Consider the following 23923-nt stretch of genomic DNA (forward strand, 5'->3'; position numbering starts at 1 on the left):
GCTAGAAATGATCTTAGACGTTCGAACAGATTGACACCTAATAACTTAGCGTGTTTATTGTGCACCAGCCTTTTCGGGCTGCCTCTATTAGGTAAGGCCATGCTAGATGGCAACATTTGTGACTGTGGTGCTTGGAAAAATAAAGTATTTCTATCCAGCCTTTCATATCCATTAACCGCCAATTAAAAATATATTCTCATTGCATTTATTAGATGCAAAAAATATTTATTATTCTGATATCAATTGTGGCTTGCGTTTACTAAGTTCAAAACATATAGATATATCAATTTCGGCACGACAATTAGCTAAAGGTCGAGATATTGGGTAGACCTGTCGGTATTCTAGCTAGGTTTCTAGGTCACATACTCAAATCATATGGGTCGCATCATTTATTATTGCAACAGACAGTTGTAGCTGTACTAAAATTGTTAAAATTCTATTATTGAAATGTAAAACGGAGCGCCTCGGAGACAAGTGAAATTTGTACTAAAACCCAGCACATCTACGACTTCACAAATCGAAAAACGACGAAATCACAAATGCTACTTAGATTCATAAAAAAAAAGAAAAAGGTTTACGAGTAACGGTGCGTTCACGGTTCTGTTACTTTCGTTCTGGAAAAGTGCTCCTCTTAAAAGCTAATTGCAAATTAAACACGACTGACACGAAAAGTAGTATCGTTAAGAGGTAAATATAAACCATAGAAAAAAATGCTGGCTACTAAAAAACTTCGTTTGGGTACCACACGAATGAACGCAAAGACCTCATTAGATCGTAATCCCATCTGCGGAACTTCATGGAAATTCAATAAAACCAAGTCAGTTTCAAACAGATTCATCACAGGTTACGAAAAGCAGTGTACATACGGCAACAATGCGCGACTAAAAACCGTACCCTGCTTCTCCATGTTGCTGCCAATAAAGATTATCTTACGTCTTGATGATGTTGGAAAGAAATCGTGCACTCTATTATTGTCATTATATTGTTATGGGTTTTATGTATCATATCGACAAGACGATTGATCTACTGTCAGCAATTCACAAGATCACACTGAAAAAAAAAATAGAAATTAAGCTAGTAAATAGAACGCCAGACCACATGTATTTTTAGCTACTCGCCAGAAATTGCGAGAAGTTCCTATAGGAACTTTTAATGCATACGCCATATAGCCCGAATCTTGCACCGTTAGACTATTATCTGTTCCGATCTTTGCAAAATTCCCATAATGCTATTAATGCGGTTTCAACGGAGCATTTTTCTCTATGTTCTACAATGATGAAATTATGATGCTACTTACAAAATAGCGGAAGATCATCGATTAAAATGGTCCGTACTTAATGGAGTGATATTGTCTTGAAGTGCAAGTATTTGCTCTAGGTTTTGGCTCAAGTGGTCTGTTTTTAAATACTAAGTTGAAAAATATAATAATAATAAGGAAATAAGTTGAAAAAAGTTCAATGTAAAAGTTAACTATACTCTTCACAGTTAATCCCTCACTGATACTACAGTGAGGGCTTGTACTGAAGAAACCGATCACACCTCGAAGACCTTACATATAAATCCTGTCATAGGGTATTCGTACAGTCAGCAAGACGGCGAATAATTTATAATTTGAAAATATTTGTCAAGCGACACATTGCGGCACTTCTAATTTATTTGCCGGGTGTATTTGCATTTAAGAAATGTTCCTGGAGTTTTAATGCATGTGTCATTATTGCCCCTTTTCAACCCACCTATAAATAGTATCTAGTTAAAAAGAATATTTGTTCTGGGCGGATTTTGATACTACTGGAAGAAGCCTGATGGAAACACGAAGGTTTTAAAAACACATTGCATAGTTTTGGAAAAATTGGATTTTAGTCTACTTTAAAATTAAATAACCTTTAAAAACATATATATATATATATATGTATGTTGCATCTATTAAATGTGGGCAAATTGCTTTGTACGAAAGTATTGGGTTGAAATCCTAAAATTGATACGCCCGTTAAAAGAGATTCCGCAGCGAAGACACTGCATGGGTATTGAGGCATTTTACAGCACATCTTGTTTAGACGCATGTAGCATCTGGCAAAAAAAATGTGTTGCAAAGGTTGGGATCGATCTTCGCCATCTTTTTTTTTCATTAACTGATAAACTTCAAATAAATAGGGATAATAGACAGTTTGAATCTGTGTTTCAGTTCCTTTACAAACAGCCGTATGTCCCCTGAAAAAAACATATCGATGAGCGATGCGATCCTATAACGGACTTTAGAAATAGTTTTATTTCGTCCAAATATTTCGAGTTGCGTCGACGACAGATGCCTGGATTTGATATAAAGCTACTGAAGGCCACCTTAATTTCGAACAAAGCCGGTACACCTCGAAGGGGAAGTCGGGGAGGAGCTCGTGTATCCGCGCTCGTCATTATCGTTTGTTCTACTCTGTCCATGATGTACCCTAAAAAAATCTTAGACATTCGTAAATAAAATCGCATTTAGGTACTTGAACCTGGTCACGTACCTAAATCTGTTCTGCCTATGCAGGGTGTGTTAGTTTCAGCAGGACTGCTTCCGCAGAGGAACTTCATGGCCTCCGTTTTGTCCATGTTGGACACTAATGTCTTATTCACATATAACAGGACCCTTGCAAGAACCTGCTAGGCGTAAAACCGATTTATTCTAAGGATGACAACATCGTTAGCGTACATCGACGTCTTCATACCCTGAACAGGAAGGCGCAAATCGTTCAGCAGCAATGCAGGCTATCAGCAAGCTTTTAGAAACCTCGTCGTACATAGTATGAGGAAATGGGCAACACGCTTGGCGCAATCGCCCTCCATGAAGATGGGTTGTGTGAAATGTCTTATCCCTTTGTAATGGTGCTCAAAGGGGTATTACTTCGTTTTGCAGGCAGACGCCCATGCTGTAAGAATGCATTGAATAGACTTGTTCGGCAGAAGACCATGTTGGCCGCGTGAACTGCTCTTGAAAACGCAATACCTTAGACATGAACAAACGTTCTGCGCGTCATTGGTATTCAAATATCAATTACACTAGCATTCGAAGAAACGCTCAGGGACGGTGTGCCTTGCCGCGTACATACTTTTGAAGTGTTCTATGGGTATTATGGAACCAAACGGACATAGTAGCGATCTTTCTTTACGCGGCCATGGCTCTTCTCTTCGTCCTTGCCAATATGTCCTCTTGTAGCGCAAGCTACCGTTGACAGGTTGACTCCAGTATTCGTTAGTAGCAGCTTTTGAAAAAGTCATACAACAGCTTGTAGCCGGGTGATGTTTGGCGAATTGTTTTGTCTGCCGCCATGCAGCGGAAGCCAGCTTACAACTCGTGTTAAACCTCTAATACAAATGATGCGACCTCTTTATGGACGATTTCAGCGTTTCGTTGTGGGAGTCGACGTCTGGGATGGGGAACAGCGTTCCCAGCCCAGTTTGCTTAAGTCTAGCTTCTTCCACAGGCTGGGGTCGTTTCGCAGGGTTGCTCCTTGCTAAAAACACGGTTCGACTCTATTCGACATACGTCATCCTAGACTGCTCCTTTCGTTTAGTAGATGGATTCCTCTGATTGGTTCCGAAGCGAATATATCGATTACTGGCCTCCCCATGTGATCTTTAAACGTAGTTGATATAATATAGTAGATAAGATGGCACCCGAAGTCATTTAGCCGATCAAGTAATGTCTGCGTGTAAGGGTCACTTAGTCACTTAGTTTGTCAATCCTCGTGTTTAAGTCGTCGACGATACTAAGGAAACGGCCAGCATATACCAACATCATATTACGTTGACCTCTATACAGCACTACGGTACCGTCATCGGCAAGTGCCAGAGTGAGTTCCACTGATTTTTCATTGTAAAGAACTGATACCTTGCCATTCGCACGGCCTCGTACGGCCTAGTACGGCGTAAAGACATGTAGGTGATTAAATACTCCAGGGCTCCAGGCAGCTCAAAAAACTTTGATTTCTATATATCAGTAAGTACGATGACGTTGATATCTCTAGAAGTAGAAAATCAGCATCAGCAATAAGGCCTGCCTTGCGTCTTGTGCGTATCACTACACAATAATTATTTAACTTCTCCTAATTTTTTTCATAGAGTTCGGTTCGCTTTTCTCAAACCAAGGTATTAAATAAATACCGACGAGCAAAAGTTGGGATTATAGGCAAATATTTAACTGGATCTACACGACTTGGCCAAATGTTTACCCATTAAGAGCTGTCAATATCATCGATGGTGCACTACATATTCGTCGGACGGATGTGACTTGAGGCTTGCTTGACTTGTATACATTAGCTTTTAATATAAATATGAAGGCTTTACTGATGTTTCATTTGTTTATCTGCTATTCGAAAACCAGATCCTTCTCTATGAATCCGATGTCCTTAAATGCAGCAAGCGTCGAGTTAGGTCTTCGAAAATGCCTTTCCGACATCTAATTCTATTTTACTATCGGTTTAGGCACGAAGCTACCAAAGCGGCTTGGAATAGTTGTGCCATGTACGCTAAGACACTATAGCTTAGAAAACTACTTGAAGGGGTTTGCTGAGTATAAGAATTGAATTTTAAGTGTGGAAAATGCACTCCATCCTAGTCGGCCATCTGAGGCCAGTGAGGACCTCGGATGGTGAAAAAACTTGTTAATTGGCCGATAAGATAAGCTGCCAAGATTATACGTTTCAAGTTTATGGGCTTCGCTAAATAGAAGCCTAGGCGTCCCATAAACTGAGTAAAGCGCACGGAAAAAACGACTTCTGACTGATCCTCGACATCAGCCAATATACGGTTAGCATGACAGGTATATATATTTATTATTAAGTCGGATAACGAGCAGTGTTGTCTTCACGACGATATGAAGCAGCGGAATGAATAGGTAGTTAAAGCAGGTGCCTTTTCACTCAGAGTTAGGCCAGGTCTTCATTGAAGAGTTACTGTGATTTGCACTTGACGGAACGGGAAAGTTCGTACATACTGGAGAACGTCTGAGAACAACAAGACAATCAACAAAGATCTTTATATAATCCAGTTGCCTGAACCTTTCGACGGGAAGAGCTATACATAGAAGGCAATGTCATGCTTTTTTACGACGATGTCAAACCACACATGGTTTCAAAGATTAGTAAAGCTGCCCCGCAAAAGCTTGAGCCGGAGCGGTGGGTTTTTTGCACCCATTCCCGTATTCTTCGCATCTATCACGGATGACCGCCTTTTCCGGTTCCTTATATCGCTACAGTGTGTCTGCTAATCATTTTTGGGTTTATTTTTTGGCTTTTTTACACAATTTAAAGCAGCCATAGTGACCGTTCGCTTAGAAAGGTACTTGAAGCCAATTTTTGCTTAGGCAAGCGGAAGACTATTACAGACCCGCCTGCCTTGTATTTTTACCATTGGGTGCGGTAGGAGCGAGAGCCCAGAAGTATCTTTTTGGATATTGATGCTTTTTGTGGTATATAAGACGATCTTTTTCTCTTTTTTAAGATCGGAAATAATTAGCAAAGCGACTCTGTGAATGAAACAAATTATCGAAACACGTGAAGCTACCAAGCTTCAGCCCATAGTTAAATCGTTCTTTAAATACTTGACTTTGTAAGGAAAAGGGAGACTTGGTTGTTAATGTAAACGTCATTTGGTCCCCGCCCGTTTCTCGACTCACATGCTTTAGAAGTTACAAGAGGAGTTTCTTTGAATATTAATGCTGTGGGTCTGAGGCATGCTCGGCCTCGTACCGACGCATATTTCATTTGAGTCTGTTCGGCATTGTTGATATATGGCGTCTTTTTGGCTACTGAGGACATCCGTCTCATCAGTAGGCCTTCTGACAATGAAGTGCCTCAAGTTGTCGCCATTATTTTGCAAATTTGCCCTTGCCATTATTAGTGCCCGCGGCTGTGACGAACCCGTTACCCTCTCCTTATCACATTCGTTTCGCCTTTACCTTCTTCATTGCCGGTGTCCTACCTATTCGTTGTTCAAATAATAAAGTCGTTGGGTTCACTGTCACCGGTTTGGTGAAGCATAGCATCACAGCAACCAACTACGAATTTAGCGTAAGTATCTAACGTTGTTCCCAAGACTCCATCCAGCATGGAAACAGCAATATTAATCATTTTCCTAATTTAGCACAGACGCCTCTTATGACATGTGAATTAGGAAAACCGTAAAAGACCTATACGATCGATTTTACGCGAAGAACAAGGTACGGTTCAAAGTAAAGCTGACCGGTGATGTAGCGACAGAATAATAGAGGGGTGGTATCTAAGGGAAAAAATGGGTTTGCTCGTTTGTCTGTAACCCCAACAGCATCCTCAACACAGCAACAGGACGCAACGCTGGCAATCTGAAGCGGCCTCTCGTTCAACTTTTCTCAAGAAGAGCGTGTCACTAATTAAGCAACGTGTAGATAAGATAATAAAGATCGCTCCTTCCTTTGCTCTTGGAAATCTACGGCTATTGGCATTTGTCCAAGTCTTAAAGGAAGTTTGTTTACTATCACGACAGTTAAGATCACAGTAAAAATTAGCATTTTATTACTCGTAATATATCAAGGTGCTAAATGTTATTTTTTTAAATAATAATAAATAAATTTCGTTATAAAATTCATATATATTCATGTGTAAACAGAAAGGATTCACATACATGAAACTACATGAATGATGATAATAATTATAATTAACAGTATTATATTGAATACAACTACCAACTTGAATAGTTCTATATATTATATATGGCAGCTTGCAGGCTAAAACCAACAAGGTCGAAAACTCGCGCTTTATCTAAAATATTGAGGAAGAGCCTAAAAAGTACAGCAATACACGGGACATTTTCATAATTGCTACCTGTCCTGACTGACATACCCGGCTAAGGTACGGGCACAACAACGTCTAGCTCCAAATGGCGCGTGATAATCGAATCAATGCCTTTAGACTACTACTAATATCATTTCTGAAAGTAATAGCGCTATTTTAGCAAGTGGAAAAATTTTCTTGTGCCTTCGGAGATATTCATCTGCTTTATTTACTGCCACCCCCATCATTACTGCTGCCAGTAGGTCTGCTCAGCTTCGACTCCCTTCCGCTTTCCAGAGCTCCGCGCCCTCTTTTGTCAATTTCGCCTTAATTCTAAGGATGCCTGCACCCATAATCTAGGACTATTGCAGCTTCTCACGTAAAAATTGCCTCGGTCTTCTCAATGCCCATCCGCGTGTGCGTGTGTTGCCACTACGACTGCGACTCCAATAGCAGCCTGTCGCCTCATATAATTCGCCTCTATCGCTACTTGCGAGATAGTTTAAAATCGACTTCTCCAGATATTAGAAACGAACCTTTCTGAGTTGCAAATATTCAATAGTGAGAGAAGGAGAAAAATGACTCATACTGATATGTCTCTATTTGAACTTCGATGGTCGAAAAGGATCGAAGTTGTTATTGTGTACAGGCAGCGCAAAAGCTTCTCTGTAATAAATCGTTCATTGTCGTGAAACTAGCTAAAAATGGGCAAATCTAGGGAAAATGGGGAACTCTAGGGTGTGAATGTTGAGATAAATCTAATTTTAAATGTAGCTTTTTATACCTGAAATCATTGTTCACTCTCTAGAGGTCATTTATTAAAAATATAATTGTCTACGTTTATTTGTCTGTCGCGGCCACCTGTAACTCTACCAAAAAATACAAATAACGCCGAAAGAGAGACAAAAGAAAGTTGATAGTTTTTAAACCGTGGACAAAAGTTATTGTTCCTACCGTGCGTCGCAGTGCCGGTGAGGCTATACAATTGTTTCTTCTAATTAAATATATCCTTTTCAATGAACGAAATGGGTCGAAACAAAGTATTGAAGTGCAGTTATTTGCGCGTTATTTTATGTATAAAAACAATCCGTTTAAGCCAACCGAGAGTAAAGCAATTTTTATGAGGTACTTTTTTGCGAGTACGAGCTATAAGATATTCTATTTTATTTGTATGTTTTTTATATATTTATTAGGTTATTCTGCTACTGTAATCGACTGGCAGCATTGGTCGGAACCGGAGCCATGTTGGCCTTTAGCTTATAAGTAAAACAAATTGAGAGTTTACATCACAAATCTAAATCATGACCCTGACTTATAAAAGTAAAAGGTTTGTTTTTTGAGAACGGCTCAGGAAGATCATGAATTGAAACATGCATTTGTTTGGCTTATATGTGCTTAACGCTATACGGATACGCTACATTTAGACAAAATGGATCGGGCCAAAGTGATTAGCCGACACAAATCTGTAACGTAGAGGAAGCGCATAGTGCTCCAGACTAACAAAGAAGAAGGGATGGGCAGCAAATCGTGCATTCTGCTGTTCTCAACAGGCGCAGCCAGGCCTTCGACCTATGTTGGTCTGAGAGATAGATAGCGCGAGAGTGGATGAGGCCCTGGGACCTTGAGTGGCAGCCTAGAATAATAAGAGTGATCATGGTTACTGCTATGTGTGTGCACTGATTTCTAGGGGTCCGACCCAAAAGAAATGTGTCAAACTTTACGACCCGAATAATTGAATTCTTCAATTTTGTGATTCACTGTCTTCGTTCTCTCCAGCTGAAACTGTACGCAATTGAGTTGTATCAGTGCATCGTTGACCGTGTGGGTTATAATCGATTCTTTATTTTCTCTTATTCTCAAAATGCAAATTACTCAGCTCGTGGTGGTCGAAAGACACATATATTTTGATTAAAGAACTCGATTAACGAACGACGTTACAGTATGTCAAATGAAATCGGCTATATACACAGTATAATCAGTTAGCGGTTCTGCTTCCATTTGAGTTGACTCTCTTAAAGTAAAGCCAAAAAACCGCTTTTTCGGTTTTAACAACGATGAGTCCTAAAGCACCATTCAATGTACTGTGAACTAGGAGAGACGTGCAAGTCTAAAATAGATCACAGATTGGTCCGCGTAATGACGTAGTGGGTAACGTGTTTTCCTGTTAAGGTCAAGTGACACCTTGCGGTCTGGGTTTGAATTCGGCCGTTCATGCACTTCGTTTCTTGTCGCGAGCCTGGTCTGATGAATGAGTCTAACGGCGGTGTCGAACATCAAATTCGCAACATTTAGACCTAAAATATAAACAAATAGAAATTTCTGCTTTTTCCTTACTGTTCTTTTGTTACCTTTGAGGTCTAGTGTAACGCAAACCACAGTACTAACGGAGAAACATCAATGACCGATTACCATAGCTAGACGGATACCTTCCAAGAACACTCAACGAGAATGCTCAATTTACGTATTTTACATTTAGGCCCTTTATTATTTTTGTACCTCTAACAAGATTTATTTGTTTTATAATTCTGTTTCATTGCTATTTAGTCTAATGTACTGAATCGACAGCAAGTAGTGGTAGAATTTTTAAGAGAAATAGAAGCCAATGATGTTAAATTTAAAGTACCGTTTAGTAGTCGGCTGTAATCCTTATCTTCACTTGTCTCCACCAGCGCTGTTTGCATCCATCCGTTTGGTTTGTGGCCTTATTTATAGTTCTTTGCAGCAGATGCGATTTCATGCACGAACTAAACATAGACAGGAATGATGCATCGTGACTTGCTTGTAGGGTTCTTTGGTAAAAAAAAGAGACGTTGAAATACCTAGGATATTGCATGTTTGGCTCCTGTTAATCGGAAACAGCTTTCTTGGTAGACGGTTTTGGGGCGGATGGGGTCGACTGGCTCTGCGGATGCAACAGCCAAATAAAGAAGGTGAGTAAAGACTTCGTGCTAAGAGTATACACTTGCGAAATTACTTATTCACCTATCGAGCGCGTCACCGTTACGAAAATTACCAATAGTTATGGCCCTATTTTGGACAAGAAGTTCTGTCGGTTCAAACCACACATACTCTTTTTTTCTACCAGAAAAATTTCATCGTAACAGAGACTGCTGTAGGGAGTCAGACGCCTTGCCATTAACTGGATGAATGTAAGCTAAGATCATGGTTATCGGCCTTATTAAGGTGTAATGAAAATCTCAAATGTCCTGCGGAGATATTAGTGCAAAGCGGCACTGACTTTCTCCAACGCCGTAATTTAACAAACAAATTATTTCTACATGAACCTTCCTCTTTGATCAGTAGTCTATTTTTGGATCTCATTAAATATAGCCCTATAGAGTCAAATAAACGAAAGAATGTATATTTTTCATTTGGTAAATGAAGCGGATAATAATAATAATAATCAGTATCGAGATAATATGCAATTCGTTTCATTAATATGTGACAGCATTTTAGTATTGCTACGTGATTTTTACAAGCTGCTTTCGTTGGTGTGTACGGTTGTTAGCACGGTATAATGTCAAAGAAAAATAAAAACTGAAAAAATAGAAAACATATATATACGTTTTCATCAGTTAAAGAATATATAAATTATTATTATTATTGTAAACCATTATTTGCAGGTGTCAAATCTTCTTACGTGCTATTATTACCATATTGAAACGAACGGTCCTAGCTTTTTTATTGGCTGACAAAGACAAGCACTTCCAAAATACTTTTTCTGCGTTTATATCGCTCGCCGTTCGATATCGCCACTAGGCACGCCATCAGCACTGATGTAGCTGTAGATGCGAATTTTTTCATATATCCAAACTATAATATTCAATTACGGTCACGCTTACCCTAATTACCCGCCTACCCCACACGGGTTTCCTAATCCTGCGGCCGATATCATGCTGCGCCCTGTGGGTCCAACGTTACGCTACGCTGTCCTCGTGCGCGTGCCATTGTTTCCAAAGCAGCCTGCCAGGTTGCACAACTTCCGGCCTTCGGCGCGATCGGAGCTGTCTTGCCAGCGGCAACAGACTCACAACAAGGCCTCTTAAGAGTCCTGATGGACATCCTGTTGCCGCGGTGGTAGTCGGAGGAACTTCGGCTGCTCCTTCTGCTCAAGAAGGTCCGTGCTCACTTTGTTCAGCAGTGGGTCCACAGATTCGTCGTTGTCGGTAGAGCAGAACGGGACGTACTTCAACGATTTTCATTCGCAAGCTAGCACACATCCCTCGCTCAATTTTTTCCCAAAAAATACTATAAAGCGACGAATAATTTTCTGAGTACTTGGATCACCCTCATGACAGTTAGCAAATATTAAACTCCCAGCTGCTCGCGCATATACGGACCGCAATTTCTTTGAGTTTGAGCGATAGAGGTTGGCTTCTATGGCTATACATCGATAGGTGCTGCGCACCAATAGCTCGCCAGTTGATGCGCCACGAGGTTCTAGTGGTAGTCGAAATGATGGGATAGTACGAGGTCTAAGTCGCACTCCTATGCTCGAACCGGATTGTGTTCCCATAATGTAGAAGTAGCACTATTCTGCTCTTGCTATATCGGTGCAGGCTAGTTACGTTCATTGATACAAATCATGGATTTTAATGGTGGGCTAGACTAGCCTTATAGTCTTTGATTTTTCTATGTTCTATTTTTTGTCTATTGAGATTATACGCCCCAGATATTTTTCCGAATATAGGAAACGTTCCAGTGTGCTTGGTTTTATATGGTGACGTAAGCTCCCAATTAGTTAACAGCGTAAGTGTTTTAAGAGCTTTGGGACCAAGGAACAATTGTTGTGTCTCTTTAATTTACGTTGTAATGCATCTATCTGAGCATAAAGACCAAGCCTTCAAATCCTGCATCTTCTTGTAAATTTAATTTTTTATATTTGTAACACAGCTTTGATATTTCATATTTGATTGAGCTACATATTGGAAATGACACTAGCAATACATGGTAGCGACACGTTGGACTCTAAAAATGTAATTTAACTTTTCACACAAGCAAAATGTACCAGAGCAAAATCAACGAAATTACTTTTGAAATGCGTTCAGGAAATTATGTGCATGACTATATTTTTTGTTACCTATTTTTTATTCAGCTACTTTATCATGTAAGCTACAAGTATATGAACTTCTTTGTCCTGTTTTCCCTGATTACAGAGATATTGCAGCAGCAGCAAGGCCACAGCAGCGATGTCCCATTTGCAAAAATACCGACCTGAACCTGGAAGCCGGTTGCCGCTGTGTCGACTGCGGCCGAGTGGCGTGTACTAGGTGCGGTACCGCCCTCCCACAACCCGATGGAAAGGTACGGCTCTCTATCGCCCTTATACGATACTATATAAAGCAAATTACAACTACGAAAAATAGGTACAATCTCAATACGCGCAGAAATCAAATCACAATTCGTTGTTTGCTGTGAGTAATCAAATGTGTACCATTCATTTGAAAAGTCCATAACAGTAAAGACTAGCACTGATATATGCCCAGTGGGGGTCTCACATTAGGAGCCTTCTGTTTTCTATTTGGTTGGCGAAGGTACCTTTAGACATTACCTAGCCCCCTTTTCACTCTATATTTATCAGTTGCTTGGGTCTGCATAAATTTCGATGTTTCTCTGCATTCCTTAGATCAGTTAAATAGGTCCTGTGTAGCAATTCGAAAAGATCGAAGAAAAATTAAAGGGCAATCTCTAAGGACAACGGGCGGCACTGCAGAATTTGGCATCATTGGAATTATCAAATTAACTGACGGTTTGACAGAAACTCGAAAATAAAGGGTCCGTTTCCAAGTAAGAAAGACGCCGGTAAAGGATTTCTAATTTACGAATATCTATTAGGGGTAAATGAGTGGAGGCTATAGCGGACCCGGACAAAGGTTTTGTCTAAGATACTCGTATTTGGCAAACGGTTGTCTAAGAAATAATGCGTCGCCTTTATAACTTGCCGATTAAGTTTTGGAAAACTTCTAAAGTATTAATTCTCAGCTAACACGTTGCTGCATTACCTTTGAAACGTAGTCAGGAAACTCTAAAAAAGAACAAACTACACTTTGTCGCTAGCTATTTTTGGCCCAGTCGATTTTTTATAAACAAGTAAGCTACAAGCCTACTTAATAATGTTAACTACTTAACGTATATAGTCCCGTTCGGACCTATTGTTGAAGGTCTACTAAAAAAACCTAAACAGGAAAATTAAGCAAGTACAATATTTTTATACTCTAGCCTCATTTTAGCTCATTTAGATGTTTTACCTTGTAGAATCTATACATTAGTTATTTACATTACATCTATTAGTTCCGATATGGTAAGTTGTTGTATATTGAGGAATGTTATAGCTATTAAGTTTTTAATGGACCTTGTACGCAATATTAGGTCTCTAACATATAACAAACGGTCATCAAGCAAACAATTAATGATTCAAGAAAAACGAAGTAATGAAAGAAAAACAGCTAATCCTTTTGTGAAGCTTCGTATAAAATGCGCAGAGTACTCTGTGATGCAAGATAGATAAACTGTTATTACAATTCAACAGGCTAAATCTAATTTTATCATCATGAACCAAACTGCATCTGCACTTCGCAGTGTTTCGTATAGTTGGTGTCCGCACTCATACCGTGAACATATCGACATTAGTGAATTAATGGTCATCGTTGATTGGTATTTTTATACAAGCGTATTTTTGAACTTATGGCCATATATTTCTTGTAGCATCTTTATGTAGATACGAACATTTCAGAGAAAGCTCGAGCAAAATCATGACCAGCCAATTAGATTTTAGTGTAGGAATGTTCATACTTGTATATGTAGCACGCTTCCACGTGGGGGGGGGGGGGGGGGGGGATGTATCATAGACAGACCGAGCGGAAGAGCGGGTCAAGGGTTTTCCTGCTCCCGTTGACCTATCTGCCGTTGCTGTATTTATGCGAGCATCAAGCGACGATAAAGCAGTTCCTGCAGCGACTGCGATCCGCAGACTTTAGGTTCACGGACAAAACTGCGATGTATTCTGAAAAGCAAGTACTCACAATGCAAGGGAGCCTTGCCTGGCTGGTCCTCGATGTGGTGCCTGCGTCTCGATCGTGAATTATATGCTGCGTTCCATTCCGTATTGGTTGCTTCATATTGCAGCTTCTCACATTTAGAGTAGATCACAAGGTGGCAGGAGACGAAAAGAGGTAAGTGATTACCTCTTTTCGGTCCCAGGTAGAACATGAGTCTGTCAAATCGGCTTTTGTAGAAATAGCATCACCAGTGGTGGCTATAGAAGATATGAACAGAAGTAGATTTTAGCGGCAGGGAACTTATTCAAAAGCAGAACGGTCCCGGTCCGTGCTCGTCGTCAGAAGAAATCATCTTTTCATTTGACCAGCGATGCCTGTTCGTAAGTTAACCGGCCACGCGCTGTTCCTGCTACTTTTGTCTTTTTTTCACCGCCCTGATCTGTCCTCTGTTTTCATTTCTCGCTATGTCCAATCCCAACGCAATCAACATCTTCTCTACCCTTTTGCTTTCCATGCCTATTTCCTGTCTCGACTAGGCCTTGTGTTGTCTTGAACAGCCAGGCATGTCGCTCACTAATGAAGATCTCCTATTTTGCGGACTTGTGCAATTTAATTGAAATGTTCGATTGAATCGATAAAAAAACAAGCTGGAGCCAAGCCCCTCGAGACAGCTTTTTTTTGCTCATCGAGCTTTGTGTGTGACGCAAAAATCTGAATTTATTCTAAATTCTATGCGAACTTATGCGACAACCTAATACAACTTTGTCATAGTTTAAAATCCAATAATTTTAGGGTGTAACAAATGTCTATAGTATGCTTCGTCTTTCGTTCCTTATGCTTGCAAACAAGCATCGACGGGCTGACTATCGTCCGGTAAACACAGCAGCCTTCGCGGTTCACGATGGGGCAGGTTAGAACAATAGCTAATATATTTACATAAAACTTTGTTTTCGAAGAGACTGGTTTAGTCGCATATAAAGTGAAAGAAACCGCACAAACAAGTCACGTCGCCACCTGCTTCCAAAGCAGTGTGCATACCGATCCTATGACCTCAACATGACTTCGCGCTTAACTCAATTTGTTGACGAGCACGCTGCAACATGGTTCGACGCTATAGGGCTCTGTGACGGAGCGTATGTGTTAAAAAGTAATCCATGACTTGGAATACCGTATTCATGAAGTGGAATTAATGCTAAGCTATTTTAGGCTGTAATTAAAAATTTCGAGGAACACATGATGCAGTGAAACCCACCCTTGAGAACTGTACCTTGCCACCTCTAGCTTGCCACGTTCAATACTGATTAAACTTCCTGGGCTGAATTAGCCTCACAGTAAATATTCGCTTTTGTTTTTCGTTCTTAAGGCGCTAATTTTTAAAATACTTTATGTAACAATGGCGACTTGGTTTTATTACTAACTAATGTTCAAACATCACAGCGGATGTTTAGCTAAATCTCTGATAACGTTGAGACAAAGGAGCACGAACTTCAATACGTTTGAGAACAAGCTAAATTGAGGAAGGGAATGGGTGGAAGACTTTCGATTACACATAGACTGTTGGTAAAACCAAGGATATTCGACTATAGAGATCCACAAATACTGGTCGAATTTTCACTGTTATTAAAAGGGCTGTTATTTTGGTAAGATGATGAAACGTTGACCAATTGCATTATCGATGTATACCACTAATACTATATCCCATAACGTGCTCATCGCATAATATTATATATCTATTTATTTAATGGCCATATTACGAATGTGTTGTACTTCGCATACTTCCTGCTACCATAATAAACGTGCGGAGTCCATCCCGTATGTACGTATCAGGTTGGATAATAAGCTTCCGCTATATTTCTACTAAAGAGAAAACACCACACTTTTTATTCGTGTAATCCCATTATTTTGTCATCTGTTGCGCATCATGGTTTATGACTTTGCCCATCTATGTACGAAAATATGCATACCCTCTCGCCAAACGATTTCAAATTTTGTCTTGAAGAAATCTACCAACTATGTTTTAAGTTCTTGATTCATGTCGGGGGTAAAGCCTCACACATGATTAGTCTTTTAACAGGAAAGATGAAGATCCGTGGCCACCATGTTGCCAGAAAAAGGAGGATATAAAAGAACCTGCCATCATGAAGTCTAGCTAGGCGGTTTTGCTGTCGCGAGGTGACACGGTCTTACGTTATCATCAACTTGGATAACCTGACCTTGTTGTTCAGATCTTTTTTCTTCAATAGCCTGCAAATAATAGGCGAAATAGACATGCCGACGAGGTATCCGGCTCTGGAGCAGAATTTCGCAGCGATTTAGGCTTTTGCGGACCAAAAGCAAAGCATAGTCTTTCTTTAGGTGAAAATCCGATTGAAATCTGGACCTCGACTGTTCTTCTGGAGCCACCCATTCCGATCTCGACGTTTATGTTGACGTAGAGAAACCACTTCTCATTACCGGTGACAATTCTGTGCAAAAATCGTTCATTGTGGCCACGTGACTCTCGATATCAGAGAGATGCTTAAATACATCCCTTGCTCGTAGAAACCGTAATCGTTTGCTCGGTTTAGAGACTTAATGAGGCACACAAGCTCGAAATTTCTGTGCAAACCCCCAGAGCTTTGAAATATTTAACGTCGGTCGTGCGGCTGCAGGCTATGCTCGGGTCGATTCCCACGTTTTTTGTCGGCCGTCTTCTTTCAAATGTGCTTTCACATGGCTGTCATCAAACTCCAGTGATCGACTAGAACGAAGGCGTTCTTTGGGTCCCGCATACCGTTTTGGCAGACCATTCTTACGCAATTCTTTTAGCAATAGCATCGTTACCTTGCACAAGGCACATGTCCCAGGTTGTTTTGGTAGCGTTTTAGCTTTGACTTGAAATGCATAGTACAGAGGGTAACTGAAATACGCCTATTTCCTTCTGGAATATCTATTTTTGATAAGTTTCTTTACTTGAAGTTGCAACCACAACATAATGCAGGATGCTGATAGAGCATGAAAAGCACCTTTGAGCTGCATACCGTAAGAAAATAACAAATGACCGGAAAAATGGGACCTTTGTCTAAAACCGCGAGAACCCCATTACCACACCTAATACATTAAATTGTGTTTGAAAATTGACTGCGACTTTTGTATACTGCCGTATTTTTTTCAATCTCTCTATTTCTGGTAGTCACATATTATACGGTTACCGGCATCGTTTTGCCTAGGCCACAGGATATTGACCTAACTTGTGGCTTTACGAATAGTTGCGCCGAATGGAAAAAAGGTAACCCCGAGGTTTAGTTTGTTTCAAAAAGCTATGAAAGTAATTAAAAACTTTGCTTCACATACTCCGAGGACTCTATAGCTAGTACAATATGGGTTCATTTAACAACTGATAGATCAATTCTGACGAATAATAGATATCAACAATGCTATTTTTTTCGAACCGGACATTTTTGAGGTCTAAATTCAAAGTAAAACTTTATGATCGAGACAAAACAATGAGCTTGTAGACGAAGAAAAGAACTCCGCAACAGCAACAAAAATATAGGAAAGCTAAGTAATAAACAAAAACAGCCATTAGATTTTGGCTAATCTAATACTTCTAAACGTATATTTTAGAAATGCGCCACGAATGAGTATTACTTAACTGTCTCAAAACGTAAACCTTCGTATCACCAGGTAACCGCTGCCTTTATCTTGAATAAAAACTATGGAAGAAATACAGATTCGTTAACTAAAGTATCGCCTTATGTTGTGTATCGCCGAACTAAAAGCATGCCAGCTAGGCTGTTATAGGACCATCTAGTGAGTGTAGTTTTCTTCTTCTCTACAAAATTCCAATCTTTAAGTATTTGTTGAGTGCAATTGTCTTAGTCATTCCGTTTATTATTACTGATATCTGAGCTGTTTAGACGGCTATACTTAATGTTAACTTTGTGGAAGTTTTACTCAACTTAATTCAAAGATATTCTATTAAACTTAAATCCTGCTTTGCATTCGCAGTGATTCATACCTGATATTTTACGCAGTGCATACTAACATACCATGGAATTATAAATTTTCGTTTCAGAGACCTTGGGTTTGCATTGATTGCCACAAAAAATTTCAGCCTACACGAACAGGTGACCTGCGAAGACAACCTACCCAGCCCGACGGGACGATAGCCAATTCGAATATCACTAATGTGGCCAATCAAACAATCCCGGGCCAGTCATTCCATGATCCCAATAGTGAGTGATTTTTTATTACCTATTATTACAGACTAATTTGAAATTAATTGCCTACTTGATAAGCTTAGTAAGATATTTATTTCATATGAATCGAAAGCGCGGCGGGTAAATAGATTTATATTTTTAGACTTATCTATCTGTACCTTTAAAAATTTTTAGCTGCAGCCAACGATATAGTGCCTTTATTTCAATTAAATAACTCAACGTCCTTTTTTCCTTTTCTTACGTACTTTCCTTTAAAGATTGGCCAGTGTCTCTAACCACTGAACTCTTACCTCATCTGTTCCATCTTTTACTCGTTCTTCTTTTGCCTCCTTTCCATTTCTCTCTCTCCCTCTCTCTTTGTCTCTCTTTTCATTCTTCTTTTGTTTCACGCCCTGCTCCGGATCAGCCGCTCCTTCCATTGTCTGATAAGGTCGTTTCTTCATTTCTATCATTCTGGATAGTTTTCTTATCCGTTCAATACTTAGATATCCTCTAATATGTCTATACTTATCACGGTATAACTTGTCATGTTGACTAGGCCACTTTTCATGGTGCTGCAATTATGATTATGAGTGATCTGTTTTAATTGAAAAGATTATAAAACGAATATACGGAAACACGCCCACCCATCGTCAGCACCCTTTGTCGTCTGTCCTGTTGGTGCATTAGGTAGGTGTATGTCGTAGAGTCTTTTTTTTATACGTCATCTTTTCCGCATCTCCCTTCTGCATTTTAGTTTATATAAAAAAAAAAAGATATCTGCTATGACATAAACACTGGAACGGTGAAGATTCTTTACTAATGAAATGGTATAGAAATGAAACCTCTCAACCACCGTTAAGAAGATCTGGGTGTAACAATTAAAGGGAAAATTATTACAAGAGATCCATGGCAGACATTACAGAATTATTGAGTCTATGAATCGATAGGCGACAGTTGCATAACGCTACACGGAAAAAGCTGAGAACAAGGCGAGATTATAGCGATCTATTAGTAGAATCTAATCTTAGGGCTGTTTTCGCATAGCTGGTCCTCAGCTCGGGTTAAGCCGGGAATCTATGGACTCTACCCTAGTATTTCTGGCTGCCATCATAATATTATATTCTATCGCTAGACTGACCTGTCGAGCTAGGTGTGTCTCTTAACACTGAGTGTATGTTACAGCATCTATGCCTAGACGTTGAGGCTTGATCAACGTTTTAAGCATAGATGCTAAAAATAGGTTTGCAATGCTACGTGTGGAAATGATTTGACAAGAATTAAATAATATAAAAGATATTGATGCCTAGTATCAAAATTATTTCCAACTAGATTCATTATCGTCCATTTGCTTAGATGACAACTATCTCTAGGACTTCCTCCTCGCGCGTCCTAATTTTGCAACTGCATCCAGTTTGCACATTTCAATGTAGCAAAAAGCTTCTGCTATTACCAATACTTAATAACTAATAAATAAAAATTGGACAATTTTTTAATCATTCGTTTTAATGTTTATTTGTTTGTTTGTTCAGTTACCATAACCTCCTTTATTAGTTTCACTACGAGTCTACTGTGATATGAGGATTTGCTTTTTCCAAGTATAAAAACTTATTGTCATTACCAACTGTATCGACTGCGTTTTACTCAAGCTTAAGCTTAGAAAAAAAATGCAAAGCCACGAAGAGATAGGTTGATGTACCAGATTCGCATATTCAATCGATGGTTGACGTTTGTGCCTGCGCGTCTAAGGCCATTCATATGGACGTATGGTAATCGCGGTGATACTGCACAGCTAAAATTCAACGCGTATATTCTCCTTAGGTCTTTTTAGGCCTCCTTAGGCAATTTAATCAGCTAGCTTAAAAAGCAGCTAGTTATCGCTAGCGGTTCAAATAACTAGAACAGTGATAGATCAACTCTGCCTGTATCTATCATGTACACTGTGATCTATCAAAATGTAAAAGGTCTCAACATCATTACACCGAGTTTGACAACTATACAAAAGAAATACAGAGTAGCAAGCACGCGCCTTTTTTTTCCCTGAAATGCCGCAGAGCTTCGGGAGAATTTTCTGTTCGATAGAAAAACGTACACTTACGTCAACTAAGCCATATTTTAAAAGTATCTAACACTGTCTCAAGGCGGCTGGGTTGACGAGAAAGTGGCAGGAAGGACCACGCAATATAGACACCGCGCACAATTATTTACCTAAAGCCCATGAACCACAACCTGAACTCGAAAAAATAGGAAATGGAAACAGATGACATGTTTAAGACACGATACTGTTAGCCGAGACTACATGCATGATAGTATATTTTGCCCTTGACATCTAGAGCTTGAAATGAAGCAGTTCGTTAAAGCCTTTGGGGCGCGGTAGTCTGCAGAGGACTGTAACAACGTACGTGAATAGACTTCAGATGTAGGCAGAATATATTGTACCAGATACGCTCACGGCAGCACCAAACAAAGAAATATAATGTCCAGCGGGGCCGTCATGCCCCTCAGCTACAGCTAAGCTCGCCTGAAAAGTAAAACCGGTTGAGGAAGTGAGGGGAGAATAGACGGAGACCGCCGCACCGCAAGAAGAGTCAAAAGGAACAAACTCTTGTCTTTCCCTCAAACTCAACTGTTGAAATAGTCGCAGGGATTTTCGTCGCGCAAGCTGAACGGAAAGCAACAGAGTGGCCCGGAGGAGAGGGCGGAGGATAGTAGTTTAATGAGGTGGCATCAGCGACGGTTGTTCTACATTCTTTCATGTCAGACGTTGTTTGTAGGAATCGACTGATCTTCATTCACAACATCCGTCGTCTATAGCTGCAACATCTTATGATACTTGTTGGTTTCATCTTTACAGCGAAATTTTAAAACTACAAAAGAAGTAGAAGTCCACCATGTTTGAGTGTTTGAGACGCACCGCAGTCCGTTACGTCGTTATTGCCATGGCAGCAAGTGCTATCTTGCCGTTGGATTCTCCCCCAGAGCAAGTCGTACATTTGGAAAGGGCTGGCATAGAGAAAGGGTTAAACTTCTGACATATATCCTCATGCAACTCTGGATCGAAGTTCGAATCGCGCCCGGTCAGACGCAGTCGGCACAAATTGTATGACCCGTACACTGAATTTCGTTTAGAACGAATATGAAGCATTCGTATTCTCTACTGCAGATACCAAAAACAACGGGCCTTTATAAAGATATTAATGCTGAAGCGCACTGCGTCAAGGAAATTAAAACAATTGCGGTCACAAATGCTGGTTGTGTGTTATATTATAGGAGCCTGGATTTCTTGCTATGAACCCAGTGGGTTATGCTTGCTTCATCCTTCTTCAGCTTTATGTCCATACGTTTTGTGGTGATCGCTCTCCAGCGACTGACTTTCCCGTAGCACTTCACTTGGAACGCAGAATCACAGAATTTATAGGTTAAAATCATTCATGTATCACAGGGTGTAAAGATTTCGATTTAAATCTTACCTTTCCCTATGTCTATGCAAATAATGCTCTTGTCTCACAAATCGAAGCGAAGTTCATCTGCTTTCACACTGGTTCAACTGAATATTAGTTGGACCTAATTTTATATATGTCTCCACTATTGTTATATGAGCATTTGGCAACAGTCAGCAGGAATGGAATAGGACGCGGCCGACCAAACCGTTACGAAATGTTGCAGCCAGTTGTCGCGACAAAGTTCAATCTTCTATCGATATCTTTTAGATGGAGGTGGTTCAGTCAGCCCGTCGCGCCGTATTGAAGTACTGGAAGAGCAACATTTGTTTCCAAATATCTCTATCTCAATTATCGTCGTAATCAATATAACCATATTTGAAAAAATACAGCACAAAGTAGACTAAAGCATCTCCGTTAATGAGGTCGTAGATCATGAGATTTTGGGACATTGCCAAATATACATTTACTATTAGTATACAAATGTATACTAATAGAAAAGCCGGCAAAGATAAACTGGGCCATAACTTAATTATTGAATTCTTTGCAAGTAAGATTTTTTTGGCGTTTTTCGGACAGGACGTTTAGTTGAAAGTAGAGTACGCAAAATGACACCTGTTGCACGTCTGTTAGAAAGAACGAGCTGATCGTGCTCAACTATCATACGAGTATCTAGATGATAAAGTTCGTTTATACGATACAGGATTTATATCGGAGATAACTTCGTCTGGACCTTGAAAGGTTTCTTTGGTTCGCTGTGTTAGAAATAAGTACCGAGGACATCAGTAGAAGCTCTATAACCAAGTTAACTAAACGAAACCCTTTGTACAGTCTTTTACAGTTACGAGAAGTACAAAGGGTTCGAATCCGAAAATAATTGATTTAAGGTAGATTAAGTCTACGTACTGCGAATGTGACCATTACTTGAAATTGAACTTTTCGATTACGAGATCTATTTTACTTAGGCAAATCGAGTTACGTCATTAACTGATTTCCTAAATCAGCCTAGGTATGAAGTTTGCAGAGGACCATCGAGTTTAGTAAAAAGAAAAAGTAAACTTGTAAGTGTTCCTAGTCAAGGAAAAATACAACAAATTTAAGGTGCTTTTTTGGCTGAATGTGAAAACGCATATCTGTATTGTAGTCTTTTTGTATATAGTGACAATCAAAAATCGTCTATTTCGAGAAGGGAAACACAATTCTTTTATTTTGAAGGTAACATGCTAAATCAGCTGAATAATCCACTAGCGGCCAACCAAGTGACCCAGCAAAATAGTCAAATAAATCCGTCATTAGGAGGAAATCAGCAACCTGGCTTCCCAGGGTCGAACACTGGAGTAAACCAGGTAAAGAATCCCGCTAACCAGATGCGACCCACAAATCAGATGATGATGGTGATGAATCAGAATCAACCAGGAATGAACATGGGTGGCCAGATGGGGGCGACCAATGTAAACAATCCCATGGTGAATAATCAACTGTTCAACCAGCAACAAGCAAACAACATGGGTAAGTGTTGTTGAAGCGTGAGCGTGCTGATAATCATTCGACCTCGATCTCATTTCTGGCCGATTAGCAAAATTCCACGTGGTCCCGCTTCATTGATATATCTCTAGTTATATTCGCACATTGTACTTATATGTATGTTAGAATACGAAGAAAGCTTCTACGGATCAGAATCCAAACATTGAATCTTCTATCATAAACGGGCTCTTCATGTGATTCACATTCTTTTGATAGAGTAAAAGCCACACCAAGCCCTAAAGTAGTCTCAAAGACACTGCGGTGCACTGCACTAGTGCAAGTTGATCAAGAGCAGACCAATAGACATAACAGATTTGTCTGAGGTAGAAATGAATATACTGATAATGATTCTCCATCTAGACAGAACGCACTTACTACAACATACTGTTCGGAGTACATTCAACTTAGGCTGGATTTCCCTTGCCGAAAGATGTGCGCGCCTACTTGTTGCGTCTTATTGACTTCAAAAAGTAACCAACATTAACATAAAAATTGCTCGTCCTGTTCAAAAGTTAAGCTATTGCAAAAGATTTTTAAAATAATTGGTAATAATTTAATGTATTTTCCATGTGGTAGCTTTGCTTACAAAAAAACAGTTGATTTGACAAAGATATTGTGTTCCGACAATCACTCGAGGAAGTTTTGAAAAACTTAATAGGGCACAGCGGCCTAAAGTGCGATCTCTTTACCAAAAAAGAGTACCATCGAAAAAAAAATCTCTATTCAATTGCTAGGCACTGCGTGTCTATCTTTTGAATTAACGTACACAAAACATGGTCCTCTCTGCTGATTCCCTAATATACCATCCATATGGGTTTCCAATTGACAGAGCAACTCTCTGGCGAGTTGTATCCCTGCAAGTCCCAGTGCTGAAAAAAGCAAAAGTATTATTTTCGTCAGCTTATTGTATCTATTATCCAGATTATTTATTCTCTCTCTATATATATATATAAGATCATCATGAGTAGTAGTGCGGTCCAACTTTCATGTTTGAT

The 23923-nt window shown here is 39.7% G+C and overlaps 1 protein-coding gene and 1 long non-coding RNA gene across 5 annotated transcripts in view; one reads left to right on the top strand and one right to left on the bottom strand.

The window, feature by feature from the left end:
- LOC111258777 (uncharacterized) overlaps positions 1–23923 on the top strand; it is a 60903-nt gene that overhangs the window by 4191 nt on the left and 32789 nt on the right. For both annotated transcript variants that reach the window (XM_022830309.2, XM_022830310.2), the window contains exons 2-4: positions 11942–12089; positions 17841–18000; positions 22620–22913. In XM_022830309.2, coding sequence (XP_022686044.1) covers positions 11942–12089; positions 17841–18000; positions 22620–22913 — 602 coding nt within the window. The remainder of the gene's footprint in view (positions 1–11941; positions 12090–17840; positions 18001–22619; positions 22914–23923) is intronic.
- Positions 18015–23923, bottom strand: part of LOC111258780 (uncharacterized) — a 15855-nt gene continuing 9946 nt past the window's right edge. The window contains exons 2-3 of one of the 3 annotated variants that reach the window (XR_002679175.2): positions 23695–23797; positions 18015–21353 (exon numbers count right to left, since the gene is read on the bottom strand). This is a non-coding gene — a long non-coding RNA (uncharacterized LOC111258780). Of the gene's footprint in view, positions 21354–22790; positions 22883–23694; positions 23798–23923 lie in introns of those variants that run through there. The other 2 variants (XR_002679176.2, XR_002679177.2) reach the window with 2 other exon arrangements.

This window comes from Varroa jacobsoni, unplaced genomic scaffold, assembly GCF_002532875.2.
Source record: "Varroa jacobsoni isolate VJ856 unplaced genomic scaffold, vjacob_1.0 scaffold_260, whole genome shotgun sequence".
Classification (NCBI taxonomy): Eukaryota; Metazoa; Arthropoda; class Arachnida; order Mesostigmata; family Varroidae; genus Varroa; species Varroa jacobsoni.